This window comes from Kwoniella shandongensis, chromosome 10, assembly GCF_008629635.2.
Source record: "Kwoniella shandongensis chromosome 10, complete sequence".
NCBI classification, from domain to species: domain Eukaryota; kingdom Fungi; phylum Basidiomycota; class Tremellomycetes; order Tremellales; family Cryptococcaceae; genus Kwoniella; species Kwoniella shandongensis.
The window spans coordinates 956,512-984,154 of NC_089296.1; the positions used below are offsets into that span (position 1 = coordinate 956,512).

Here is a 27,643-nt window from a genome sequence, read left to right on the forward strand (position 1 = left end):
GCGACACGATATACGAAGAGGGGATAAGTGAGATGACGCGTACTTTTCGACCTTTGTTTCAGCTCCACGAAAATCAAAACGCGCACGACACTCTAAGAGCTATCGGTATGGTGGTCGTATCCTTGATTGGATATGCTCGTTGTGCGATAGCACTCGATTCGTGATAAGGTTGATCGTTGGTAGGTAAAAACGCGGTGGGGATATAGAGGAGCAAGGAAGGGAGGGTGAGAAACTCTTGACGTGGCGTGTTCTCTCGCGTCAACAGGTCGATCGCAGCGTGCGCAACTTGCGTGACTATTATCAGATTATCAGCCGAGCCGTCAAGGACAGGTCAGTAGAGGTCTTGAACCTACTTGATGCTTCGGGATGCTGAGGAGAGAGGTTAGTATATAGGGCTTGTTGTGGATGTGTGAGATAGGGGTGAGCGGGCAAGAGGAGAGCATTTGTTGATTGACTGGCATCCTTTAAGTGGGGTACCATTCAAGTATTCAGCTAATCGCTTGTTCTCGCCGCTCTCACACTCATATCCATCCAGTTCTCGTCAATTCTTCTTGTTATTCTCCTCTTTTTTCTCTCTCTCTTTCGAACATATCTTAATATACCCCAAACCCAACCCGACTAAAAAGACGCATCTCTTTTGATATCTGTCATCTTCAAGCAGACGACGATAGACGATAAAGGATCGTTTTTGGGAAGGATTCATCGAGACCGAGTTGCGAAAAGGGAAGGGACGGCTTAGTAAGTCTCCTTTACTAGTCGCTAGCCCCTCCCCCCCTCTCACATCCTCTTTACTGGACGGGTGCAGAAGTGGTCAGGGGCACGCTCTGGTATTGGAGACATGACTGCGTGCTTCACGAGTGCGTGGACGAATGGGGCCAAGACGGTGGATGCAACTTTTGAATGGGTTTCGTTTAGGATTAGGTTTCGAGCAACTGTATATCAGTAATACCGTGGAAACATCCGCGCTGACACTGTGATTTGCCACCATCTATTCTCTATCATCGTCTCACAGAACGCTGTATCTCTTCTGTCAAATCAAGGACGAGAACACGCTTCTCGAAAAAAGGACTTGCTACTCCTAGCGATACCTGAAGAACGAATATCATCGTCTCCTAAAGTTTGACAACGGAAACATCTCCTTCTCCTCTTCTTCGCCTCCTATCTCCCTCGACCCAGGACATAAAAGATGCTTCTCGCAGCGGGTCCAAAACCTCCAGGGGTGGGCATCTCTCTCCATTGTGACGTATTCCAGAATAAAGGAACAGGACGCTAACCAGAATGAGCTTGAATGGAAACAGCCGAAATTCGGTCAACCGGTAGCACCCAACCTCAATGTGAGGCAGATCTGCCCCAACTGCCGTATTGATCCTCCCAACATCATCGAGGAGTACTCGAAGGGAGATCTGGTGAGGCCGTACAGTGCGCCTGTGGTTCAAGCTCATGCTAACCACAAACGATCTCGTTAGGTATGTGGAGATTGCGGTACTATTTTGGGTGACCGTATCGTTGATACGAGGAGTGAATGTGAGTAAATTCGCTATACTTACCTTTTCTCTTGGCTGACCTTACCTTCAGGGAGAGTAAGTGTACGGCACATGCTGTACATGAGCATGCACTAACCGACGCTTCAGACCTTTGCGGGTGACGAGAACGGTGACGACCCATCGCGTGTTGGTGACGCTGGCAATCCCCTTCTTGGCAGCAACCATCTTGACACTGTCATTTCCCACAAAGATGGCCGAACCGGTATCGCTCGAGACCTCAACAGAGCAATGAACCGGGCGAACGGTCTTTCGAACGGTATCAATGCCAAGACCAACACTGCCACCCTTTCAGCTGTTTTTTCTCGAATCGGCGAGAAGTGCGATTCCATGTTACTTCCGCGAAATGTACGAGAACGAGCGCAACACGTCTACAAGATTGTCGACGAGAAACGTGCGATTAGAGGCAAGAACGACGCGGTCGTCGATGCGGCTTGTATCGTTTACGCATGTCGTGACGCGGGTGCACATCGAACTTTCGGTGAAGTGTGTAAAGCGCTTAAAGTTCCCAAGAAGGAACTTGGTCAGGTGTTCAACGTCGTCAAAATGACAGTTCAGACTGCCGGTGGGAACAGAAGCGGCATGGAGAGTGTACATGGATCGAATAACGCCCAGGATTCAGCAGAAGCGTTGCTGGGTCGATTCTCCAACTATCTCGATCTGGGCAATGCTGTGTTCAACGTGTCAAAACACATTGCAGGAGAGGCGGTGGCGAGAAGCGGTATGATCGATGGTCGAAGTCCCGTGTCTATCGCTGCTGGTGTGTTGTACTTTACCTGTCTTTTGATGAGTAGACAAACCACTGCGAAGGACATTGCGGCTATGGGAGGAGTTTCAGAATCGACTACCAAGCTGTGAGTGTAGGCTTATCGACCTTTGTGGGCTTTGTTCTGATGCCGATGATCTGTAACAGGATTTGCAAGATGGTTGCGAACAAGCTTGACGAGGTCATTCGACCTGAATGGGTGAGCGAGTTCTTGAAGATGGTGTTTCCTCCAAACTAATCGCTTGCCTTAGAAAACCGAGTTCAAAGAAGGGTACGCGGCCTTAGCATCCCTCGGCAAGTCCAGCGATGCCTCAACCAAGAACTCTCGAGCGGGTACACCGAGTCGGACAGCCAATGGCGAATCAAAGCCTAGCGCTTCTGCTGCTAATGGTGAAACAAAGCCCGCGGTGAATGGGGATGGCGAGACAAAGGCAAACGGCGATAACACTGCCAAGCCGACTACGAACGGCGGCGATGCGAAAGCATAATGAAAGTGATTTTGGTGTCGGGGGGAAGTGTTTTGAAATCGTAATTCTCGTCAAGTGTTGTATAATATTTTGTCGGCGCGATGGCCGACAACGCGAGGGGAAGGAAGCTGTTCGTCATACAAACAATAATCATAGCCCTAAGTGGGCTTCATCTTCGTGATACATTCACACTCTTTCTACCATCATTCGTTTAGCGTAATTGTGAGCTATGCGTGAGCATGTATGTGGTTGTGCGACTGTGACGCGGGGCTGCGAAGGTGCTCGATGTAGCTCGACATTACTGATCATGTCTGTTTCACACTGAGACCGATACATACGTGTATACAACGACGAGACCGGCTCTGAAAAAGATATCAAAACACTGACCGACATTGCGCTACCTAATCGACATCGTCATGATCATCTCCCATTCCCACGCCTCTCCTCTTCATGCTCTCCCACCACTCAGCTGCTGTCAACCTTATCCTGAAACCAACCTCTCTCCACCCTTCTCTCGTCTTCCACCTCTTCTCGATTACCCATCTTACCCACCAACGTTGTCTGATCCTCTTTCGTTCTCGTTTCACTTCGTCGGGATTGACTTCCAGTATTTGCGCTTCGACGAATCTCAATGCTCGATGAGTCAAACGTTCGACTGCTCCATACACTTGTCGCAGAGTGTTCAGAGCACCGATGATCACCAGCAAAACGATGATGATCGTTCCAATAGGTGTGGATTGTCCACCTCCGCCTCCACCACCTCCAGCTCGTAATCTCCTTCTTCCCCAATTACCCAAAAATCCAGCTCCCCTTAGACCATTAATGAGTTGTAAAGGTCCAAAAAGGGATAATGAAATCAACAACGAAAGGAAACTCATCGATCCTAACACCGCTAATCCAAGTAGGAACCTCACTATCAGACCCAAAAAGGCGCCTGCTAAGGGTGTAGGAAGGGATTGAGCGAGTCTGTTTTTCGACGAGGTGACGGAATTTGTGAGATCGACAAAGGTTTGGACAGCACCGACGAGGACATCCCACATCAATGCGCCGCCCCCGCTGACTATCACGACTCCACCACCACCTGCATCGCCATAGAATCCACCATCGTCAAAGAGATCGTACATCGATGCGAGGGGGCGAGATTTTGAGGATGAGGATAGTAATGAGCGGGAGATAGTAGGGGAGTGGTGTAGACCGAAATAGAGGAGTTGACCGAGGATGAGTGTGAGTGAGAGGAAAACCACCAAGGTGGAAAGGAGAAGGATGGGACGAGAAGTCGCCAGGCCGGCCGCACGGGTTCCTGCGGGTGTCAAAACACAATGTCAGTGATGTTAGTCCTTACGCCGGAACTGGTCCAGTTTGTGCAAACACCAATTACAGAATTGGGTATTCGAGACGAGCAGAAGCTGACGGCGTGCAGCTCGCAGGTACAGCAGGGATAGAGGGGCGGAGTCTTGTGAGATGACTTACGTCTGACTCGATATCTGAAATGACATTGTGGGCATTCTGATCCAAAGACAAGCGTCAGTGGTCTCACCTGCACATCCGCTGCTTGGTAGCTTGCTCACCTAGGTATGCTTTCTGCAGTCACGATGGACAAATCAGCGTCTGATCTGTCATTCGTTGGTCATACACAACTTACGGCGTTGGTCCCGGTTCCTCGCCAAGCGTTGATACATTCCACTGAGATAGTCATCAGACCAAAGCACGAGCTGAGGAGGGTTGTCGTGGGCAAGCAGCAGAGTTGAGGGGTTGAACAGGGTTCACAACATACCATGAACATACTGAAACGAAGGAAAGATATTAGCTATGTACAAAGCTTGTAGATTGCAGACATCCGACTCACTCTCATACTCCCCATACAGAGACAAGGGGAGATCAATCTCCCCAACGAATCTTCCTCTTCCGCACCTCCAAAACAAATCCGACATTGTCTTTCGTCCGTCTGTACATCCTCATCTTCCCTCTTTAGGTCGGGGATTGTCTGATCATCAATTCCGTCATTCAGGTCTGGCTCTGTTTCCTGCTTTGAGGGTGTCTCTTCGGGAAATCGATTCTGTTGCAGCTTCGCATAATCGGTATTTTCGAATGTGGTCTCGGTCGGACCGCACTCTCCCGTTTGCATTGTAGATCCATCCACTTCCCGATCCAAACTGCGAGATGGTTCGTCGTCCAATTTGGCGTAGTGCCTTGTCCGACTTCCACCGCTAGTTGAGCTGGGACCAATCTCGACAGACGGTGTGGAAGGTAACGACTCTTCGACGTGTTCTTCTTCCTCTCGCTCAGATTCAGGATCGTGATAATGATCGAATGTATCCGGCCACGTTGTCGACGTAGACATCGTACAAGCTTGAACCGTCTTTGTACACAATGTGTAAAGACCTAGTTGACTGGTCGTGTACGAGTAAGACAGTAGGGAGTAAGATATCATCCGGACCTACGTGGAAAGCGAGTGAAGTCAAAGGAAGTGGACAATGGCCGGGTGGATGACACGAGGATTGCAGTGACGTGACCGACGGTCATCCGCCGGGAAACGAAAACGACCGGTAAGCATAATTGGCGCACCCTGAAGCTGATTGACGCTTGACAACTCATCTTACAGTGCTATCCATCTGGACACGTTCCGGTTTGGATGTCTTGCAGACCACTGAAGCATAGCGCAGTAAGATAAAATAACATGAATCGAGATAACTGCACAACCACATAATAAAAGCGGACCCAAAACTATTCTGACCTAGATGGGGGAAAAAACATATCACACCCTTACACCGACCGCCGTCATGTTCCCCCTCACCATCACACCGCCGTCATGGTCCTCTTCTCTCTCTCTTTCTCTGCTGCACTGACCAATGCTGCAATACCCAACAGTTGCGGCTGACCACCTCCACCTGAACTCTTCTCCTGCGTACTTGGTCCGCCCCAGCTCATCCTCGGTGATCTCAAACCTTTCACGCTTTCTCTCGCATACGGATGATGTCTCGGACTCGAGGGTGAATCTCTGAATCTGTAATCCGAGTTGATGGGCGGTAATGAGATAGGTTCTTGTTTGTGACTTTCCCTTTCACGGTCGCGTTGACTTCCCGAATCTGAGAGACTAGACATGGACGGTAAGTGTCGATGTCGAACTGATCCAGGAGGGGAGGGCGATTTCCCGCTACTGCCCATCGACATTCCCAGGCCTACAGGTGGGAACGAGCCTGACATAGCAGTGGAAGTCGAGACGGCTCGTGGTCGGAGCGGAGGCAGACTAGGTAGACTGAATCGATGATGATACGCGTTGAAATTCGGAGTAGCAATCGACATCGTCGAAGTGGGCGATACAGCCGAGTCCATTGACACTCGCGCTGGAGAAGTCTGATACAGACCCAACGACGACGGTGGAGGTGGTTCCATGAGGGACGATTGGGAGACTCGGAGAGAAGGCGAAGGCATCGTAGGCTGCGTATTGGGCAACGAGTAGATACCTCTTTGGAGCATCTCGTACTGCTCCACACCCCATTCTAACTTCATCTCAGCCCACCATATAGATAGTCGTTCCTCCATGATGATCTGCTGGGGACTAGGTATGACCAGATTGGACATTTTCAGATGTTCCTGCCAGTTTGATACGACAAACAGCGGGAAGAGGACTAGGGAGTGATCGAATACACATTTAGCCACGTCATTTACTTCGTATTGTAGCAGATTGCACTCACAGCAACAACCTTCCCGACCTGCTTTGCCGATAGTGTCCATGATAACCGTAAGATTTTCGACTGCTTGCGATTGCCTCTGAGCCGTATGTCCCGCTTCCGTTTGCTGTGCCACCACAGCTTGAAGGTAAAACATGCCACACTCCGCCACAGCGTGCATGTAAGCGTACATCCACCCAGTCGCCTTGATCTCGACCACTGGCGAGTTGAGCATACCCACTGCCGTCGCAAGGTTGTGCTCGTTGAAGTGAAGATGGCTGGGAAGACTCATAGCCCAGGACTTGAGGGCTGACTCGAGGCGGGAGGCAACGTTGGGTTTTGATTCATTACTGCTTGTATCGATCGCTAACAGCATGATTTCCGCAAAGACGGACAACTATAAATTGTTTTGTTAGCACTCTGAGACAAACGATAATCACAGACCAACACGTACAATGCGAATGACTTGACCAAACTCGCCAATTCTGCCTTCATCCCCAGGCCAATTGCCACTCAGCGGAACCAATCCGTCTCTCCTCCCTGGTTCCCTACCGCCAATCCCACTTCCTCCCCATCTAGCCCAGCCCACCTCAGTTCCCGGCAGAGGGATATTTCCCAGATCGGCCTCGGACAGACGCCTGGGTCTACCATTCGCAGCGGCGCAAAGATCATGGAATACAAACATCCAGAATGTCCTATTTCTCGTCTCCATCAAAGTCGTGTACTCCACCGCGTTGAGACCAAGATGAGGTGCAGGAGGAGGAATATAAGCCTTCGATGTCGGGCGAAGAATGTCGATCCCGGAGTCGAGATAAAACAATCCGATTTTTGGCTGTTTCAAACAGGAGAAATAGATGCTGAGTAGATATGAAGCTTGGGCAAGTTCCGTTTCTTGCCAGGTTCCTCGGTCCATTCGACGCTCCTCTTCGTTCCAGATTTTTCGCATCTCGATTAATCGCTCGGCAGCTGAATGTGCGCGTCGGGCGAAGAGCTCGCCTCGCAGATGTGGGGCATGACCTGCAGGGAAGGTTGCTAGGAAAGCAGGGTTCTCACACAGACGAGAAGCAATGGCGTAGATCATGTCGAGCAAGATCGGTGATACTTGGTTGAGATATAGTCGATAGTGGAACGTCGGAGCGTGCAACATAACTGATAGAGGCAGGCATCGCTTGAAGAATACTGCAAATCGGGTAACGATTGATTAGCTTCCACTTTCTTCCAGAAACAAACCAATCCAACGCACTGTCAACAAGCTCCGCACTCAGCGAGGGATCTGCTTCGACCGCCTGAATGGGTCCGATCATCGGCCGTCGACTTGATTCTCCCTCGACATCTTTGAACGACTCTCTTCTCGACCAATTGCTATCTCCGCTAGTCCTGCGTTCGTTGTTCGATCCGCTTCCCTTGCTACCGTCGTCTTTACCGGCTCGTGTAGCAGCGCCTGCAGGTGTACTGGACGAATCTCTCGTACGAGGAGGTGGAATCGGATCACCCTGAGCGTTGAGATAGAGACATGGTCGATTTGAGAATTCGCAATTTGAGCAAGGAGCGAAACCGTCGCATCGTCGTTTGTTTTTCTGGATGACAATCTCATTAGCATCATCCCCAAGGTATGGGAAATCGGGAGCAACTTACATGGCATGCACTGCAAGCTTTGGCCAACCTCTTTCTCTTCCTTCCTTTGGTAGTCAGTTCCTCCTTCTCCAAACCCTTTTCTTCGTCTTTCGAACTGGTGCTCAACATCAAACTGGATGTCGTCGGTAGTCCAATCGCGCTGAAAGCTGTACGTAAAGGCGGAGGATGAGGTCTGTCTCCTCCGAAATGAAATGATTCCCTCCTGATTGGATGTGGTGGCGGTGCGCTACCGGGTGTCATCAGGTGTTTTGAGCCCTCGCCAAGTGAGATAGGAGGTAGATTCATTGATTTGGGTGACGGATAGCTTGGTGGCGTGGGATTTTTGGTCGTCGAAGACAAAGGCGACAAGTGTTTTGAAGGATTATTCGGTGTACGGGTCGAGATGTCCGTTTTTGATGATGGCTGATTAGAAGTTGATTGCGGGGAAGGCTGGATGGGGACAGGTAGTGTCATGGGGCCGTTTGATGACATGCAACGATCGAATCAGATTTTGCTGAACGGAATGATCTCCGTCGAGATATCTAGTGGCGAGCGCAGTTGATATCGTTCCCACGGCTGCTGGAACCGTTTTCCCGCCGTGTCAGCCTAAAGATGCTTCGTTTCGATCTTCCCTACCTCTCACTTTTGATGTGAAAGGGATGAATTTGGCTTTAACCTCACACCGGGACAAGTTGACCTGTGTGCGTATCCAGTATTCACGGTGTCCAACTGGATTGGTGGTCGTCCAAGATCAGTGATCTCGAAATATCGTTCCTTTGACTGGGAAAGGATGACCGACTCTTCACTCGGGTGGAAGAGTGGAATCAACAAAGAGAGAAGATGTCTCTGATGGCGAGCTTGATCCGCTTTTGAAACGTCGAAACAAAGGTGGCGGTTTGGGATGATCCGACCGAAACTCGAAATGATGCGACCTCGGTGATCAATGATTGGCAAAAGACGGTCTAGTATGCTTTGGCTGATTCGTTCAAAAGCGGGGAGGCGCTCTGATGAAGGGAAAGGTTGTGTGTTATTGGTTGGATGATTGACTGTTGATTGGTGATTGATGATTGGTGGTTATAGTGTGAGTGATGAGCACAGACACGGAGTTCGCGGAGAATTACGTCGGGGCAACACAGGGCAACGCACAGATCGCGGGGGTGGGGTTTTGGGAGAATGGGGGGATGCGGTGAATAGGTTTGACCCGATTCGATGGATGGATGCAGATGCAGTCGAATCAAAGTGAGTCGATGGTCGGCGTATGTGAAAGGGGGGTGCGTTATTGTAATGTTGATTCACAGCAAGCGTTGACCAATGTTGTTGTAAGAGAGGTATCGATGGGTCCAGAATTATTGTCCCGGGCCGAACCGGTTATTAGGGAGTGGTAGTGAGAGCGACAATTTGGTCATTGAGATGAACAGATTGATGGCAACGAGGTCGATGAGAAGTATCAAAATATAGATGTGACAGAATGAATCTATAGATCAGCAGTGATTCATATGTTACCGGCGGGAATGGGAGGGAAAAAGCGGAGGGTTAAAGTGCGGGCGCGATGAGAAGATGGATTTAAAGTATAGAGGGGGAATAAGCTCCGGTGGATAGCTCCTGTTTGATTGGTAAAAACGTACCTTTTGGACAGTAAGAAAGATCTTGTTTTGCAGTATGACACGTTGGTGCTGCTGATCACAACGATGGTGAAACGAGCAGACTAATGACAACAGAGACTAGATCAGCATGTTGAGAACAACTTACAAGAAGATGGGAAGATGTTACTACTCACTACTGACTGGGTATGAGCGTTACCGTTTGTCCCGGGTGATTTCAATTTTCGTCCCGGCGATGTGATCGTTCTGCGCAATTCCCCGTGACTCTTCTGTGAGGTGAGTGATTTGTCTGTTATCGATGCGGTCAACGATGTCTAGCGTAGTAATGTGGAGAACCAGGATTACTGAATGATCGACGGTCTTGAACTGTTTGAACACTCTTTTAGCAGAGCTGGTCCGGAAAGTCGGGCAGTGTCGCTTCTTAGATCTGGTTTGGGCGTTTACCGCGGGACAACAAGAAAGTGAGGTAACAAGTAGCGAGAGAGTAACGTTATGGGCGTATGTATGTACGACGATCCGTTAACTGCCGGAATTGACCAAGTCAAGAGTAAACGATTAAACAGCGCTGAATGGATGTGAGGGTACACCAATGTACATACAATACGCATGTCTCTCTGGTTACTCTATCGACTATCTGATGATCATTACCAGAGTACTAATTAAGTTGTTCAGATTACTGGTTCGGTCCTGGTGAGTAATGCTTCGATCACTCCACGGGCTGGGGCTGGGGCTTGGGAGCGGAGCGGCAGGAGCATCAAACATCTGTAATGTAGCAGTAGCAGAATCCCTCCGAAATTGCCGTTCTGCCTAATACTTTCTGAGCTCCGATACCCTGCTGCACTTCAGACCCAGTACCCTTTTTCTGCGTTCTCTGTCCTGTATGTCCTGTTCATGCAAGCTCCGAAGCGTACTGTACTACTGCAGAGCGTACCTTTGGGTCGGTAAACGGAACAAAAGGAACCACACATGCTTTTTTCATTTTCCTGTTTGGACTTGTTCCCCGAGACAGAGTGCCCCGGAAATTCACCGCCGAGCCCCACCAAACTAGTCCGCTCGTTGCCGCTTCGCCCTTTCCTCCCAATATTCAGGGTTCTCGTAAACAAAAAGGAGCACATTTCCCATCTCCCCCGCGGTACAACAACCGATGATGATGATGGTGATGGGTGATGATCCAGGGTAAACAAAGGTAGCAAGTGGTGGTGGTGGTGGCTTTTCGGTTTTTGTCGGGACAATAACAGTGCGTGTGTTAAAGACAACTTCATTCCGCCGGCTATTTTTGTGGTAACGCTTTCCCAGATTGGGGGCCATTCTGTCCGTTTGGAGGAGCGGGGGCCATCTCGCCGATGATGCTCCTCGTGCGTTCAGTAAACTTAATGATGGATATCACATGGGCTTCCTTTCGCTGTTTGATCGATAGGTGAGCTAAAAGAGCCGTCTGGGCTTCTTTCGTCATTCGCCCAGATATCCCGATTTTCTCGCGATATCGTTATACCGCCTATGGTTTGGTTTGGTTTGGTTTGGTTTGGCCAGACACCGCACCGCCGGCATTATGCTCCTCCTCCCCTGAGTGGGAACAACGTATTATGCGTCGCTTACGTTCAGAACCTAGACGAACAATCGCAGCGGGGTAGGATTCGGCAGTTCCGACCGCCGGAAATGTGACTGTACAAGACGTAAGGCAGAAGGGATCCAGTCGGCCCACATCGGATTTGTCAACCCCAACCCATGTGGGGTAATGGGGTATGGTCTCATCAGGAACTTTCGGTCAGGATGCATATTTTTTACACAGGGTGGGTGGATTCGGCCCGGACCCGGTTACAGTTTTGCGGATCCAGTCTTTGGCAGTCAGTATTAGGGAGCAACGAGAATAATAAGCCGGTGCATTGAGATGTTCCAGATAGATCGGTGGGATCGGTGGACAACAACAAACAAACAATCAAACGATCACTCGGAGATCAGAAAAGCATTTATGTATTCGGGTCTAACGAAGACACGGACCGTCGGTCATATGGAACCGATGTGAAAGGACTTGTTACACTAGGACAACCGAGTAATCTCCGTCTCCGTCTATAGCGTCCCATCGCAATTAAGATGTTTGTGCAGCGGTAGGTACCTCTCCGCCTGTGTTACCGGTGGACATTCCCCAAGCATACTTCGGTCTAAGCGAGCATGATCGGCCCGGCGGCAGCGGCATACCCATCGCCGTGTTTTATCACAAAGCCCGTTACAGGCAAGCAGGAATGTGACTGTACCTGTGGATTCTCGTTCTGCGGACAATGTTCGTACCGTAATAGCAAATCTTACCGCAACTGCAAAAGCCGCAACACCATGCTCCGGACCAATTTGACCCAACGGGGCATACGGCAGATGGATTTCTGAAAAGGAATGGATGTCCATTGCCGCCGGCCCGGAGCGGTCAAATGTACTGCCGCTTGTGCCGAAGCGAGGAGAGTGGAGAGTGGTGCCACGGCCGTTGAGGCACCTCCTGAACCAATGTTTCGACATTGGGAAATCCAAACATATCCATCTATTTGCATGAGGATACCAAGTTCCACATCACGTCGTCGCAATGTGGATATGCCCATGCACCTATCCAAGCTATCACCAGACATCCACCCTTTACTGTTTCGCAAACCAAACCTCTGAAGCAGCTTGAACCCCTTCTTCGCTTACCACACTGTCTTTGGCCGTTTCTCCCTTCCCCCAGAAATTACCAAACAGACCAAACCCTCTTTCCGACTCCGATATCACTGCAGTCCCTATCGCCTGTAGCGTGACGAGCTTCCCATCCACTCTGTCCTTCTCGTTGAGACGATCTGCGAACCATACAGCCGTCCAATTAAATACGGGACCGTCAAAGTGTGTAAAGTAGACCTGGACAACGAAGCGTCGTTCATATTCCGCCATATAAATTGGACCACTTATGTTGAGAGGTGTTCGCGTTGTCGATAGGAATTCGGTCATTGAAAGAGGTGAAATGTCTTCAATGCCCGAGGGAGAGGTAGAGCTCTCCCCTTTGGGTATCTCCACCTTTACTAATTCGAGATCCCCGTATGCAGGAGCATGATATCGTCCTTCGATGACGGATCTAGATGGTGGCGCTCGAGGATTGGTAGGGACATCGGGGTATTGAGACGGTTTGAACGCTTTTGACATGATCCTTTGCTCCCAATTTATCGGGTCCAAACCCAGCAGACTGTCCAGAATTTCGTTACCGATGACGCTCTGCAGAGATCCTCCGAAATCTTCGTCGTTGAGCACGATGAAGAATCCCACTCCTATGTCTGGCAATCGGAGAGTGATGGACAGTTGACCAGGAACACTTCCCGTGTGACCGTGGATTGTGTGACCCCTATAGGTGTACTGGAATTGACCGAGTCCGTACGTCTCGATACCATATTCGGGGTATTGAGGCCTGGCAGTACGCACTGCAAATGCTGTAGTAGCTTTCTCGATCACGTCGGGTGGGAGGACGGAGGGTTTCAACAGCTCTTTTAGCCATTTGCTCTGTGGCCACACAGTGAACGCAGTGTATGGTTAGCGGGACGTGTTGTGCTGAGGCAATAGAGCTGACTCACCAAGTCTGTGGCGGTGGTGATGACACCACCTGCTCCAGCTTCGGGTAACGCATCGTCATTTGCCCACCAACCGAAACTTCCCGCTTTCCCAACACAATCCTCCCACCCTACTCGCTCGCCATATTCCCATCCCTGCTGACAGGCGGTCAGGTTCCTCCCAAAGTGGATGTGACCATCACTCCTGTGTCCGGACTCTGCAGCCTTTGTGGCGTTGTACGTCGTTGAGTCCAGGCCCAGAGGGTCAAAGATATGAATCTGCGCGTATTGTGGAAGTGTGAGATTGGTGAGTGTATAGATGATGTGGTCGAGGGTGATATAATGTTGGTTATTGTATTGCCAATGTTCCCGTAGCCCAGCAGATGGTTTGAGGTATCGCAAATTCTTAACCACCGTAGCGGGAGATTGTCCACTGCATTATATGATAACCTGATCAGTTGGGTCTCGGGATGTATCGATATAGCAACTTCGAAAGCTTACGCTTCGATAAAATCATGACGGGGTAATCCAGATCTCATAGCTGAACGCGTTCCGTTCCATTTCAACATTAGCCTTCTTTCGTTTGGGTGATCCGAGGGTGATCTCGCTGCTGGCTCACACATCAGGTCAATCAAATTGACATGCTCAGTGGCATATCCATCCATCAACTTCCATTCCGGCAAGATATCCTTGATCTTGGTCTCCCAATCGAGTGTCCCGCCGTTCGGCAATATCGTCCCGTTCGAAATGAGCAGTCCGATCGAGCTTACCGCGAATAGCTTGGAATTGGATGCGATGCCGAATTGTGTCTATTCAGCCACAACTCTGGTTAGCCGTGGTAAATCTATACTCTCAATTAGATGGAGCTCGAACACACTGACATCGGCATCTACTGGATTACCGTGTCTATCAGCAACCCCAAAAGTTGCAGTCTCCAATGTCCATTCTTTCTCTGCTGTCGAGTCCAGTCCGAAGTGACTCGCGGTGAACTCGGGCGAGGCTGCAAGACCGATGGTGAGACCTGGTACACCCCATTTCTCCCTCAGACTATCGATACGATGCTTGAGCTTGGGACTAAGGATAGATTTGCTAGATTCGTATGTGGACTGGTCGGTGTTGGAAGAGACAGCAAAGGGGGTCTGAGGGATCGTGCTCGCCAGACTGGAGATGGAGAGGAGGGAGGTGAGCAAAGAGTAGATGATAAGTAGCTTCATCTTGAATGTTATGTGTCGAGGACGGAGGGTCAAGAGGGAACGGAGAAGCCGCGATCCGAGCTATGAGTCGTCGAAGCGACCGTCAATGGTAAACTCTCCGAACGAGTCAGCTTGACCAATTGATGCTGCTCCATATAACTTATTGATTGTACATTAGTGATTGACTACTGTTGTTGACCCATACAGGGTCACTACTTTATCTCGCATGCTCGCTCATCTCCTGTACATCGGCGATGACCGACAAGTGGAGGCATTTCAATGAACGCTTGCAGAGAGTATGGAGGCGTCTGGTGTATCAGTCCCTGCATGTAACCTCATTGTGTGTAATGAGGTAGCAGTCATCCAAACAGCATATCATACCAGTGATAGAAGACACTGCTACCCACACACCTCTACTTTGGTCCGCAGCATTGTCAAGGTCTCCTGAATAGACTGGCACGATCGCACTCCGTGGCACATACTGCCGACTGGACTCAATCTTTCGTCAGAGCTGGTCTCGTAGATCATGCAACTACAGGAAATTACGACATTCCCGCACTCGGCTGGTACCACTTTCACTCTTCCCCCATAACTCGATGTCTTTCTCAGTGAACATCTGTCAATGCATAACGCAGGATAACAGATATCCATATCTATATAGCCAAGACATATCACGTGATTCCAAGTCGATCTATCGCATATGATTTGCTTCCGCCCCGATTCCGAGCGACGCGCTTTTCCGCGGGGAGGAAGTGAGACGAATGAATTTCAATTCATGTTACATGGACAACGCGTCGTCTCCTCGCTATCCATACAGTACTTGACGTTGCTCGTATCCGCTTCGTCGTACATTGCAACATTCTCAGCTCATCCTCTACAACGGAACAACAGTGATCTATCACCTCTCGACGCAAGAAGGACTTGCACGTCCCTACCTCACGGACAACTCGCGAAGCTCTATCACAACCTTCCGCTCCTGTTCCTGACTTTGCTGAAAAGTCGTTTCATCACATACCCTCTTACATCCTCCTCTGTCCGGTATTCTCATCTATTGACACTTCACTCTCGTTTCGCATCGATTCATACGACGACGACGACGATCACCATGGCACCTGGGAAACAAGGAAGTACGCTCGAAGAGCTCGCGGAGCGAATCATCTATTCCGATCGATACTCGGACGATAGATTCGAATATCGTCATGTCATCTTGCCAAAGCAGATGTTGAAGCTGATTCCGAAGAGGTGAGAGTGATATATCGACCTTGATCAAAGTCGGACGATGCTGATCTGAACTTGTCTTTCTCTCTCCTATCGTTGGCCCCGTCCCTTTCGTTCTCTGCCTTTCTACCACTCCGACCTCCGGTATCGTTCCAATCGATCATCTACGACTGCCAGTTACTTCTCACCGGACGATTCTGGTTTATTACGGATTCTCGAGGAGAATGAGTGGAGAGGTATTGGAATAACACAATCTTTGGGATGGGAGCATTTCGAAGTACACGGTGAGTTCATCCATCCTCCAGCATCTGTTGCGAGCCGAATGCGGTGCAATCGTCGCTTCGGCCAGTGAAAGGAACAAGAAGTACATCATGGGAACCGCAGCTGACAAGTACATTGACTATCGCAGCTCCTGAACCACACATCCGTAAGTCTGGCAGTGTTGCCCTTGGATTCTGGCTCAGATACTGATAATTCGCTTTCTTCTTCCCAGTCCTTTTCAGACGACCACTCGTATGTTCCTTCAACTCGCTCTGAAGTGGGATCGCTAATTGACCGTGTCTCCTATAGCCTGCTAAGCGATAAGACACGACTTAATTCGATGTCCTCGATGAATAATATGGAGCGAGATAGATGAACTGTAGAGGAGAGAATGTGGAGTAAGGGACGGCGCTGCCGGTAGAGACGAGGCATGTGATATGATCTGTGGTATATAGCTCTAGTTTTCGGTTTTCTCTTCCTTCTTTCTCCCTCTGGACCTCCTTGATTGTCCTCTTCACATGGAACCAATCCCCCAATATCATTTTCTTCCTTACAAACGCATCACCTCCCCCTCCGTACAACATCAATCATCGCCATCCTCTCTTCCGTCCATCTCAAGGTTTGCTTTCGTTCATTTCATACGAGTACTGTTCATCCAGCACATACTTTCATCCCAATTTTCGGTCTTCCATTCTATGCAGGTCTCATGTGGGGTCTACGATGAGTTCCGAAGCTGATCAAATGGAGGTCTCAAGGATGTAACAAACGGATGGGATAGCTGAATAGTGGCAACTTGAGGATGGACATCATTATTAGAGTTGAAGTCTTGTGCTGTTCCTAATGTTTCAGAAGCGGCTGATAACGATGTAGTGGTGGGAATGATCTCAACCTCCAAGGCGATATCGGACGGTGGACGATTGGGCTTGTTCAGATAGCAATCTTCTCCAAAATAACAGTACAGAAAATGCAACCCAGTCCCTGGACTTGACTTCTAAGAGGCAACAACCCACACTGATGCAGGGCAGCAAAACTCCCGCCTGGGCATGATAACAGTCCGTTTTAAGAATCTCATGCATTTCAACCCATCGAACATAATCGTACTCTAGCGTTCCCACCGAAGCACCATCCTGTTCTTCGAGATCTAGATACACGAGTGAAGAAGTTTGAGCGTCGAAGAAAGTTTTCTAACGAAGAGTTTAGTCGAAGAGACCGAAACCCTGTAAAATCGCAACAAGAACCAAATCAGCGACCCATCACACATTGACAAGCGAAGAAGAGAGGAAAAGTCACGCACCATGTCGTCGTCAGACTCCTCCTTGGCCTCCTCCTTCTTCTCCTCAGCGGCGGGGGCGTCAGCAGCGGCACCACCGGCGGCGGCAGCGGAAGCACCGGCACCGGAAGAGGCGGCAGCACCACCGGAGGGGACGGAAGCGAGCTTGGAAGAACCCTCAGCGATGAGCTATAGATGTGAAGAGAATGTCAGCAATGTAACACATTAACCAATAGGCAGTGGATCCAAGGGGGGGAATGCAACGAAAGTTCCGACGATGGAACCGGATGATAACGCCTCAGCGAAGGGCGAGTCTCATCTAGCCATCGTCTACTCTTCCGCTCCATCCACCCTCCCAATCCATTGCTCCAAAGACATCTGACCCACCTCGTTGATGTCCTTGCCCTCGAGCTCGGAGATGAGCTTGGAGAGTCGGTCCTCCTCGGCCTCGATACCGACAACCTCAAGGAGAGACTTGATGTCCTCGGCGGAAGGAGAGGCGTTGCCTCCGATTTGGAGGAGAAGGTAGGCGGCGATAAGCTTCATCTGTTGGCCAGAAGAAGGATGAATCAGCATTCGTCCACATGATAACATTTTCCTTTTCCAAAATCTTCTTTCTCCTCCTTCTCCTGCTGGACATCCAACATCCTTCGTCCTTGTCTTCCTCAACCTCGGCGTGTGTGAAGATCGTTAACTTACTGTTGATTAGTTTTGTGGTAGAGAACGCAAACCAATTTAAGCCGGAGCGGGAAATGCGTATATCCTAGTTGTATAGAAGGAGAAGAACAAGAGTTGTGAGAGTGGTGACGAGAAGACTTGATGCAACGAAGCCCATCCAGTGGTGGAGAGCGAGTGAGAAGCGAGAGTGAGAGCAGGAGGGGGGGAATGTGGCACTGGGAGAAAATTATCGCCGATTGGAGAGATAGATTTCGTCGGACATAAGAAATTGGCACACACGTGCCTTCCAGCATATAATCGGGTCGCATGCCTATATCGAATACATGCAGCTCGGTAGATCCCGTTAACCGGCTTGTCCACCTAATCCGAGCCTCGTTTGGTGCATCTTCTTCTTTGCAGTGTACACAATATGTGAATCAAGTAAGACGGTAAGATAGATGCTTCCGCCCTTTCAGTCTCGGACTAGACGTCGACCTTTATCACGGCATACCGAGAATGACGAAAACGCTGCACGAGAGTCTTTCAACATACGGCCCTTGTTCACACCTGAATCACCTAACGTTGTTGTAGGGCTACCTCTCGGTCAGATCAAGGAAGGTCAGTCTAGTATCTTGTCAAAAGTATTAGCCGATACACCGCCAAGATTGAGAGAGTTAGAACAGGGATGGAAGAATAGACGTCGGAGGGTTGTAGAGGAAGTATCATTCGCTCGAAGCAGGGGTGACGATCGTAGACCCATACTAGGGACGACCGACGATACGATAGGAAGGAGATTTCGAAGAAGACCGAGCTCACTTGATGCAACCAGGAAAGCACGGGTGGAGCGGAAAGACGGGGCGAAGGTGGAAGGACCGCTAACAGAGAAGACGGCCAAACGGCCACAAAAGGGGACTAACAATGTCCGCTTCGAATCGTCAACTCCTTCCGCACTACCAACTCCGCCAAACACACCACCGCTTCCCGAAAACACTCTCACTCCAGCTACAAGGACTTCGTTTTCCAGGCAGCGCGACTGTTCCCGTCAACGATGTGAGCCCGAGTCAGGACCCGCCGATCTGGATGTACATGCCAAGATAGACCATGCGAAGTTGAAGTCGTCTTCCAGCAGAGCAAGACCCATATTGGCGAAGCCCCTTCCCCCGAGTCATCGACCTGTACCTATCACGTCGAAAGGACGGTCCACGATATATATGGCCGGCCCAAATGAAGGAATAGAGATGCGAGTAGCTTTACCAGAAGACCAGGTGGTCCGTATCAACAAGGGAGGTGAGGTGGTTGTTTTCACGAGGGAGAGGAACGACAGTGGAGTGTTATATGAGAGAACCTTGAGGTTGCCTGAGATCGCTCAATGGGGAAAGAGCGATGAGCAAGCGTGGGTAATGATCCAGCGGATAGTAGAAGAGTTCAAAAGACATACCCCTCGAGTGAGTTGTATTCGTATTGCAGATAATGAACATTAAAGGACACAGCTGATCGCAGTAGACTAGGTTAAGCTCTTTGATCCTCTCGGGCACTTGACCGTAACATGCTCGTCACCTCCTGATATCATCCTTTCGTTCTACCTCGACACTCTGCCATGGTCGGTTCCTGAACGCCGAGACAGATCTGCAAGTCCTTCACGCCTGGCTCTGGCGGCCTCGAGAGACGAATTGAATGACCAAGGAACAAACATTAAAGTGCGACTTGTCTACTCTCGATCAACAAGTGAAATTCGAATCGACACCTCCCTTGTCAAACCCTCGAAGTCCGGTTCAAAACAGGCAGAAAAGCTAAGAACGAAAAGGATTGTACCGCTATCGATCCAGTCCGCCCTTTCGGATTGTATCGAAGCATCGACAATGGCGCAATTTAAGGAAAGCCTAGGCTTGAATTCAAAATTGCATGATTGGCTGAACGAGGAGAAGGAGGGATTGAGGCGATTGTGGGATTTAAGGCAGGAGTGGACGAAATGGGATGCGGGCTGATGAGCTACGCTGGATTACTTGCCACACGGTTCTTGTTATCTGGAAACATTCTCACACGGCTGTAAGGTCTTCGTCTCATCTATGTTGTACATGTTTCTGTTGTAACTTATATGCATCTTACACCTTGAGCAAGCTGCACAGACAAAGGGGAAACGGAGTGCCACGACTAACAAGGGGTACTATGGTGGAGTCGGCGTTTTCGGTAATACGCGAATGGGAGCGTCTTCGTCCGTTAACGTTGGTTGGAGATTTCAGATGATCCAGGTCGGTGACTTTGACTTTTGTAGACTTGGCTATAGACATACCTAGATTGATAGTTCATCTCGCAATCTATACCATCGACAACATGTCCAAGCCCATCTCCCGACCGCTCCGTGCGCTCCGACAGAGCTCGGTCGCTCGACCACTCGCTCGATCAGCGTCGACTACCGCTCCTCCCCCACCAACATCTTCAGAGTCTCCTACGACTGAATCTTCCGAGATTTCATCCTCCTCATCATCGTCCGAAGCCTCATCTTCCAAATCCCCTTCCGTCCCTTCTGGTTCCGGTCTCCCCAGACCTCCTTTCTCACTCCCCTACTCGCCTGTCCCTCGACTTCCCTCATTCCCCAACACACACTCTTCCCCCCTTCACAAACATTACAATCACCCGTCCCCGCTTCTTCCCCCACCAACGGCTGCAACATGGCCTACGACGTTGGCGGAGCAGAACCCGCTCAAGAAGGAGATGAAGTTGAGCGCGATCTCAGGATTGAGTAGGGATGAGTTGAGAGGATTGAGTAGATTTACAGTTAGGAGTAGGAAAGTGCAGCATATGACAAAGAAGGGAAAGATGTAAGTACCGGTTTTCTTCGTCTGCATGGCGAATGAGGAGACGTGTGGTCAGAGGTCCAGATAAGAGGTCATGGTGGACAGTAGAAGAGAGGGTAGCAGTTCAGATTGGGTGCGCAGTCGACGACAGTGCGGAAGAACGACGGTGGGGCTATGCTAGGAGTCATGGTCATGTCGGACGAGGATGATGGATCGCAGTGTCTAGCACTGGACGTAACGCTGACTTTCTTATCCTCGTAGGGGTGTCAACCAAGCATATGTTGTCGTCGGATCGCCTGAACGAGGTCTTGTCGGATTGGGCAGAGGACGAGGCCACAACAACGCCGCTGCCTCGGACGCCGCTTTCCACAAAGGTGAGTCTCAGCTAGATCGAGCCTCAGCTTTCGCGGACGTAAGCTGACTTGACGGTTTGCTTCAATAATTCAGCCGTCTTGAGCATGGACTATGTCAACCGATACGAGTCGAGAACGTTATGGGGAGAAGGCAAGGATCTGCAAGGGAAGTGGGGAGCTGCGAAAGTTCATCTTCGTGCCAGACCACCAGGTGAGTGCTAGGACATTTCATTATCCCATCTTCATGGACCAACTACCTTTGAGGCAATGCTGACAACTCTCGACGTTGTAGGATTCGGTCTCATGGTTCCTCCCATGATACATCGTATTTTCACAGCGTGCGGTATCAAAGATGCTAGCGCTATGATCGTCGGTTCGCGAAATCGACCAGATGTTTTGAAAGCCACTATTCAGGTTTTGCACGGTGGTGTAAGTTCTCCGCTCGTCCTTTGTATGGCAAGACATCGGTGCTGACGCTTTGTTCTGTGTGATAGGGCAACCCATCCGGTTTCGGAACTGGTATCTTCGGCAAGAAGGGACCTCGAGAGAACAAGGGTCTTGGAATGAGAAGCAAGGATGAGATCGAACGAGAGCGAGGAAGGTACGGTGTCGATATCGGTAGAAGGGTGTAGACGACTATCATGCACAACTCTTGCATTATACGCGATCACTCCCTCCTGTTGGGTCAGCTGTACAGCTCGATTTTAATGAGAAAACATGTAAATGATAATCATCAATGGGTCATACAACAAATCTAAATATCTCTCTCATATTCCAGCAAACGATGATAATCTCCCTAAAACAGCGAGTATGACAACTGCGATCACCCATCTCCAACTTGGCATCCAGTTCGGTTGACCAGGATGAGGACGATTGTTATTCACGCGTTGCTGTTCTGGTGGAGGCTGTTGATGTATTGTAGGAGTATTTGTATTTGTTTGGCTGGAATCGGTTGTGGAAGTGAGGGTATCTGCTTTAACAGGAGACTGTATATTTGAACCGGAAGCCGTATCTATTGTATTCACGACTTTGGAAGCCTCAACGTTCGCTCGTGTCAGCTATGCCTGCCTAATCCGGCTAATAGATCGACTTACGGAAGAAGAGGCAGCAGGTTTGCCCATATCAGGCAGATCTGTCATCTGCGGCGTTGCGTACTGGGAGAAAGAAACCGATCATCAGCTCAGCCGCTTGATATACTATGACGCGGAGACATACGTCTGGGAAGATGTCCTACATAAGTGAGAAAGGCGTAATCAGCATTCATCCTCCTGGCTGCGAGATTCCAGAATATGAACTCACCCTAAACTTCCTGTTATTCAGATTAAACGTATGACTCTGCTTGGCCAAAGCTCGCTTCTGCTCGTCTGTAGTCTTGACAGCACCGGCAGTGATCCTTTGCGCGGGAGTATATTAGCACTGCCTTTCGTTATCACGAGGTCGCACTCACTCATCGCTGAGCATAAAGCTGAGAAGTCCTGTGAGGATAGTCGCAACGGACCAAGCTGCGTTCCACCTGATAACAGCAATAGTGTCAATACCCTGCCTTTCTGATCAGGTTTTGTCGGTAACATACGAGCTGGGATGACTATTATAACAAACGTAAATCAGCTTTTTGTATCATATGAAGGATTATGGAAGCTGAGCGACTCACTAAGAGGTCATACTCATACAGATCTTATGCCCGATCTCGAATCTCCCAGAGGGTGTGAACATCTTCACATCTGGGGGTTTGAATGCTGCACACAACAGAAGACACAGCGTCAGCTTTAGCGATCGATACCATCTATATGGGGATAATATTGAGGGAAAGTATGATGATTTTACTCACGATAGTCACTGGGGAACCAAATAAGACCGTGATACTCCCCTCCTTCGTACGGCGTATCGGGCGGACCGCGCTGAACAGAACCGTGTAAGCTCGGATCTGAATCTCGTCAACGTTTCCGAGTCAGCTTACAATGATGAAGTGCCCTATGAAAAAGTCAGATCAGCATGGAGCGTACCTCAAATGACGAGACGCTGAGAGACCGACTTACAATCAAGGATATTCTTCTCTTCAGGAGATGCCCAGATGAATGGAGGAGGGGATTTCTGCATGGCGAGGTACTCCTGCATATGTCGTCAGCTGTGTATGACCACTACATGTCACTCTGGTAGTCGGCTGACCTTTTGGAGCTGCAAAGAGGAGGTTGGTCAGTCGGTGTGTCTTTGACAACAACAAAATAGATAAAGGAATCCCATGGAAGACATCGACGTCGTTCCCTCTCGTGTACAGGAGCTGGAGTTGAGAACTCACCCTCTTCTGTGCGACCTTCGTAGCCATCTTCACTCCTTCCTATGCTCTCTAAGATGTATCGATGAAAGATAAAAAGGAAAATGGATATATTGTTCGTTGATTGCAACGTTGTCTGAGCTGAGACAACAAGACAAGGGATCGTCATGTCCGAGTCTACAACAAGTCCCCAATTCAGCTACGGTGGCGGTGGCGATAAGTGGCACTTTTGTCGTGCAACGCCTTTCCAACGGGGATCAATCGCTTCTCTGTGTGCTTCTGGCTGTCCCTTATGCATGCAAGTGCACTGTATTGGATTTATTATGAGTTTTGCATGCATACTATCACTACACCCTGGTGCTGATTTGAGTTATGAAATCACCCTGTCTCAGGAATGACAATTATCATGTCAAAGATCAGCGGTTCATCTCCCTTGTTGCCCCTGCGAATTACGTCTTACCCAGTTTACCCTTTGTGAGCAATGTCATATCTGGATTTGACCAGGTTGTCACTAGAAGTTCTATGTGTTGCGTCCCTCTCTCAAACAACACTGGCATAGCAGCTCAATTCCTGGACATGCCCTTCGCAACAACGCTAGTGCTGCCTGCACCCTGTCCATCGTAATCGGAGATTGTACTCAATATGGGCGAGATCGTAATGTGACATTCGGTGCTGGGAGAGAGGAAATGTTTGCATGACACGGAGTGAGCTGTGCGCTATGCTTGGGAGTTATCGTTGACGGAAAAACGATCAAAAATTGTGATTACGAGCACAAATTTGTACATCGTACGCTATTTATGTCGCACTAAGAGGTGTATCGGGCAACAAACCGTAGGAAGTGCATTAAGAGTTCACGACATACATTGCATTCTTTCCAAGTAAGCCTTGTCAATGCTTCCCCTTCAGAGCAGATCGGGGCCGACTTCGTGCATCCAAAGCCCTCCCGGGAGATTATCATACCAGCAGAGCACGAGGACAACATCATCCAGTTGATGTAGCATACAGTATAGTGCCTAACGCAAAGTGCGGGTCTCACGCAGACGATACCACAAGGCGGTTGAACCATGGCTGACCTTGCTCCCGATCTTCTCGTACGCCAGGCAAATTGCGCGACCGTCGTTGCCTTCCTTTCATAACACGCTGTGATGACTCCGATCATCACCATACTCTCATTTCTTTGCTACCAGTCGTCTGTTTAACCACGGACAATCACTCATCTATGCAATTGAGCGAGCCCCAGCTGACTAGAACTCGTGATATTCAGGAGGGAGCAAGAAGTATCGTAACAACATTGCCGCACATCCGCGTCACGAACACGACAACCTAGGAGGGTGAATATCGTTGCAGACGCCTCACTTACAGCGAGATGTGCTGTAAAGCCAACATGCGAGGAGCATTTCCATTATGTACTCCACAACCCTCTCCACCCCCGCCGGTCGCCAACCACATGCATCACCAGAAGAGAAAGCTTGAGATCACAGCAGTCGCTGGACCAAGTATTGGTGGACTTCGTCGGTTATTTATTGACCGGGCCGGTTGTCGCCGAATCACCTCCACTCGACATGAACATGTGCTAGTAGCCAAGAACATATATATATGACGCTACGTTCCCCCTATCTGTGTGTGAACAACACACCAGAGCATAACGTCCAGTATACGCTCACTATGGGATTGGGTCAGTCAAACATGGCTGCTGCAGCTACGAAGAAGGATTTCTTGAAGGTCGAGGGGGAACAAATTACCCTTCATGGGAAGCCTATCATCCTGAAAGGCAAGTGTGACTGGGCACCGTATGAGCTAGAAAGAAAGGCTGACTGCGGGTTTTGTCTCGTGGTATAGGTACTGCCATTGGAGGCTGGAGTGGGTGATCTCACTTAGCACATTGAGATGATCCAGTGCTGTGGGCGAGTGTTGACAAGTGTTGCGACGCAGTGAACATGGAAAACTTCATTACAGGTTTTGCAGGACATGAACATCAAGCTCGAGCAGCATTGAAAGAGGTCCTAGGAACCAAGAAGTACGATTTCTTCTTCGACAAGGTGAGAAAAACGTCACTCTCCATCTTTGTGCTTTCCGCCTGTCATGTAACACAGTCGACTGACAGTACATGGTGTGACGTGCATTAGTTTCTGCAATACTTCTTCGGTGAAGACGATGCCAAATTCTTCGCTTCACTCGGATTGAACTGTATTCGTATACCGGTGGGTGCCCTCGACTGTAAAGTACCATTAAGTTGTTAGCCTGATAAAGTGAACTGTACAGATCAACTATCATCACTTTGAAGACGATCTCAACCCTCGCGTGTTCAAGAAAGAGGGTCTAAAACATCTCGATCGTGTCATTGATCTGGTAAGTTACATTGCAATCACACAACTCGTCACCTGGCTCTACAACGCCGAGCTGACCATGTTTTTGAGTTGACAGTGTGCTAAACACGGTATCTATACCATCATCGACTTGCACTCGGCTCCTGGAGGTGAGCAAGGCCATATCCCTTTGCCACCAAGCGTAGAGTATCGGCTGATGGTCCAACTACAGGTCAAAACTTCGATTGGCATTCCGACAATCCCACACACAAAGCTCTTTGTGAGTGCAGGAGTCAGCTTTTAGGTTTCTTAATCACTCACTACTACGCCAGTCTACGAGCACAAGGATTTCCAAGACCGAACCGTTCTCATCTGGGAACACCTCGCCAGAGTGAGTGTCCTTAGTATCGTTTAGTATCATCGGTGCTGAATATGGAATTCACCTTCACTAGCACTACAAGGACAACACCTGGGTCGCGGGCTACAACCCACTCAACGAGCCTTCGGACGAGAAGCATACTCGACTTGTGGCATTTTACGACAGAGTCGAAAAGGCAATCAGAGCTATCGATCCGAATCACATTCTGTTCTTGGAGTAAGTAATTCATGTGTCCACTATCTCTGTTCGGCTATTACACAACGCTGACTTTCCACGTTTGATAGCGGAAAGTAAGTTCTGGTCAAAGCAAGGCCTTACTTGACTTTGCTGATTGGCGATTACTGGCAGCACATTTGCGGCTGATTTGAGGCACTTCGGGAAACCGCTTCCGAATAGCGTTTACACCTGTCATGACTACTCTATGTGGGTGCTCCCCTGTGCGACAGAACTGCAAGATTGATGCAAGACGTTGACTTAGCTATGGTTTCCCTAATCCTCCATCGCTCTACGAGGTGTGTTTGGAGATACCGCCTCGAGACATTGGTACGCCCCATTCCCAGCTTAAGCTTACAACGCAAGGATAGGGTTCAAAAGAACAAATCGACTTCCACAAAGATTCATTCAAGAGCAAGACAGAGTATATGCGCAAGCACAAGGTGCGAAAATCTTGATAAACCTTCTGCGTTGCATGTGCTCACGTCGTTTTCCTTTGATAGGGTCCTGTATGGGGTAAGTCCGTAACCCCTACCTCGAGGCCGCCAGTGTAATCTTGATTAATGGTTTTATGATTGTATCGCTCAGTCGGGGAGTTCGGTCCAGTCTACCAGAACGCCGAAGACGGCTTTGACAACTGGGAACATATCAATGATACGCGATTCGACGTACTCAAGCTCCAGCTTGGGATCTACTCCAAAGCGCAGGCGAGCTGGTCAATCTGGCTATACAAGGGTGAGTGTGGCGGGTCTAAAAGATTTCGTAAACGCTGTCCCGCTGATCCATTTGCTTCACCCACTCTTTAGATGTCGGTTTCCAGGGCATGATCTATGCTGGAGAAGACACGGCATATGTCAAGCTTCTCAAGGACTTTTTGAGGAAGAAGAAGGTGAGTTCGGTAGTGGTGAACTCCGATCATTGTTTGCAATCTGTGGAACACTGAACTATCTGTTTGATGACTGAAGAATCTCGCCGCGGACAAATGGGGAGTCGACGATCGTTCCGTCCGACATCTCTTTCAACCCCTCGAAGAATGGCTCGAAACTTCCGCACCATCGTTCAAAGAGCGGTATCCATCTTCGTGGGGTGTCGAAGGTCATCTGTCGAGATTGGTTCGCAATATACTGCTTTCCGAGGAATTGGTCAAAGAGTTTGCGGGATTCTTCAAGGATAAGACGTATGATGAGTTGGAAGAATTAGCAAAAAGCTTCGAATTTGGTGAGTACTCTCAGCTTCTAGCTTGACGGTCAAGTCGCTGTACCACGATACATAGACTAAGTGAATTGTCCGGGACAACGCTGATCGTCTTCGTTATTTCGTCCCCGCAGCACAATGTACTCAGCGCACCAGGCTCAACGAGATCTTGAAAGCAGACTCGAAAAGATCTGGTGAAAAGTCGAATAGGGCGGTGATGAGCGAGAAGGGCGATTGATTGCGATCTAGTGGATGTAAGATAGTAAATGCAGGCAAACCCCGTAGGTGTGTATATTAGTAAATTGCCAACACGACAAG

General features: G+C 49.4%; 10 protein-coding genes across 10 annotated transcripts; 5 read left to right on the forward strand and 5 right to left on the reverse strand.

Moving 5' to 3' along the window:
* Window positions 1-1,186: 1,186 nt before the first annotated feature.
* Window positions 1,187-2,795, forward strand: CI109_105741 (uncharacterized protein; the record flags this gene model as incomplete). Its single annotated transcript, XM_065967720.1, has 6 exons — window positions 1,187-1,219; window positions 1,299-1,406; window positions 1,467-1,524; window positions 1,735-2,395; window positions 2,455-2,506; window positions 2,559-2,795. 6 exons carry the CDS (start codon window positions 1,187-1,189, stop codon window positions 2,793-2,795), a joined length of 1,149 nt encoding a protein of 382 aa, XP_065823792.1.
* A 380-nt stretch (window positions 2,796-3,175) lies between these two features.
* CI109_105742 (uncharacterized protein) lies at window positions 3,176-5,205 on the reverse strand (the record flags this gene model as incomplete). The annotated part of the gene is made up of 5 exons (XM_065967721.1): window positions 3,176-4,074; window positions 4,245-4,280; window positions 4,413-4,457; window positions 4,549-4,558; window positions 4,621-5,205. The coding sequence occupies 5 exons, from the start codon at window positions 5,203-5,205 to the stop codon at window positions 3,176-3,178; spliced, it is 1,575 nt and encodes a 524-aa protein (XP_065823793.1).
* Window positions 5,206-5,570: 365 nt separating this feature from the next.
* On the reverse strand, window positions 5,571-8,533 carry CI109_105743 (uncharacterized protein; the record flags this gene model as incomplete). The annotated part of the gene is made up of 5 exons (XM_032004248.1): window positions 5,571-6,403; window positions 6,470-6,842; window positions 6,900-7,624; window positions 7,689-8,022; window positions 8,081-8,533. The coding sequence occupies 5 exons, from the start codon at window positions 8,531-8,533 to the stop codon at window positions 5,571-5,573; spliced, it is 2,718 nt and encodes a 905-aa protein (XP_031861479.1).
* A 3,746-nt stretch (window positions 8,534-12,279) lies between these two features.
* Window positions 12,280-14,428, reverse strand: CI109_105744 (uncharacterized protein; the record flags this gene model as incomplete). The annotated part of the gene is made up of 5 exons (XM_065967722.1): window positions 12,280-13,167; window positions 13,239-13,647; window positions 13,716-13,755; window positions 13,834-14,023; window positions 14,096-14,428. The coding sequence occupies 5 exons, from the start codon at window positions 14,426-14,428 to the stop codon at window positions 12,280-12,282; spliced, it is 1,860 nt and encodes a 619-aa protein (XP_065823794.1).
* A 1,084-nt stretch (window positions 14,429-15,512) lies between these two features.
* On the forward strand, window positions 15,513-16,210 carry CI109_105745 (uncharacterized protein; the record flags this gene model as incomplete). The annotated part of the gene is made up of 5 exons (XM_032004250.1): window positions 15,513-15,649; window positions 15,803-15,909; window positions 16,035-16,052; window positions 16,119-16,138; window positions 16,196-16,210. The coding sequence occupies 5 exons, from the start codon at window positions 15,513-15,515 to the stop codon at window positions 16,208-16,210; spliced, it is 297 nt and encodes a 98-aa protein (XP_031861481.1).
* An 872-nt stretch (window positions 16,211-17,082) lies between these two features.
* CI109_105746 (ribosomal P2 domain-containing protein) lies at window positions 17,083-17,702 on the reverse strand (the record flags this gene model as incomplete). Its single annotated transcript, XM_032004251.2, has 3 exons — window positions 17,083-17,103; window positions 17,181-17,345; window positions 17,544-17,702. The coding sequence occupies 3 exons, from the start codon at window positions 17,700-17,702 to the stop codon at window positions 17,083-17,085; spliced, it is 345 nt and encodes a 114-aa protein (XP_031861482.2).
* Window positions 17,703-18,271: 569 nt separating this feature from the next.
* Window positions 18,272-19,798, forward strand: CI109_105747 (uncharacterized protein; the record flags this gene model as incomplete). The annotated part of the gene is made up of 2 exons (XM_032004252.1): window positions 18,272-19,258; window positions 19,322-19,798. The coding sequence occupies 2 exons, from the start codon at window positions 18,272-18,274 to the stop codon at window positions 19,796-19,798; spliced, it is 1,464 nt and encodes a 487-aa protein (XP_031861483.1).
* Window positions 19,799-20,144: 346 nt separating this feature from the next.
* On the forward strand, window positions 20,145-21,593 carry CI109_105748 (mitochondrial 37S ribosomal protein uS5m; the record flags this gene model as incomplete). The annotated part of the gene is made up of 5 exons (XM_032004253.1): window positions 20,145-20,632; window positions 20,870-20,982; window positions 21,056-21,172; window positions 21,254-21,390; window positions 21,456-21,593. 5 exons carry the CDS (start codon window positions 20,145-20,147, stop codon window positions 21,591-21,593), a joined length of 993 nt encoding a protein of 330 aa, XP_031861484.1.
* A 135-nt stretch (window positions 21,594-21,728) lies between these two features.
* Window positions 21,729-23,058, reverse strand: CI109_105749 (uncharacterized protein; the record flags this gene model as incomplete). Its single annotated transcript, XM_032004254.2, has 10 exons — window positions 21,729-21,998; window positions 22,056-22,115; window positions 22,177-22,191; window positions 22,261-22,354; window positions 22,409-22,474; window positions 22,535-22,546; window positions 22,613-22,697; window positions 22,790-22,859; window positions 22,919-22,932; window positions 22,998-23,058. 10 exons carry the CDS (start codon window positions 23,056-23,058, stop codon window positions 21,729-21,731), a joined length of 747 nt encoding a protein of 248 aa, XP_031861485.2.
* A 1,840-nt stretch (window positions 23,059-24,898) lies between these two features.
* Window positions 24,899-27,563, forward strand: CI109_105750 (uncharacterized protein; the record flags this gene model as incomplete). The annotated part of the gene is made up of 18 exons (XM_065967723.1): window positions 24,899-25,004; window positions 25,073-25,093; window positions 25,166-25,272; window positions 25,360-25,434; window positions 25,496-25,582; window positions 25,658-25,709; window positions 25,772-25,819; window positions 25,872-25,930; window positions 25,992-26,134; window positions 26,203-26,208; window positions 26,267-26,341; window positions 26,397-26,430; window positions 26,503-26,574; window positions 26,635-26,647; window positions 26,720-26,866; window positions 26,938-27,020; window positions 27,097-27,349; window positions 27,460-27,563. 18 exons carry the CDS (start codon window positions 24,899-24,901, stop codon window positions 27,561-27,563), a joined length of 1,485 nt encoding a protein of 494 aa, XP_065823795.1.
* Between the last annotated feature and the right edge of the window lie 80 nt (window positions 27,564-27,643).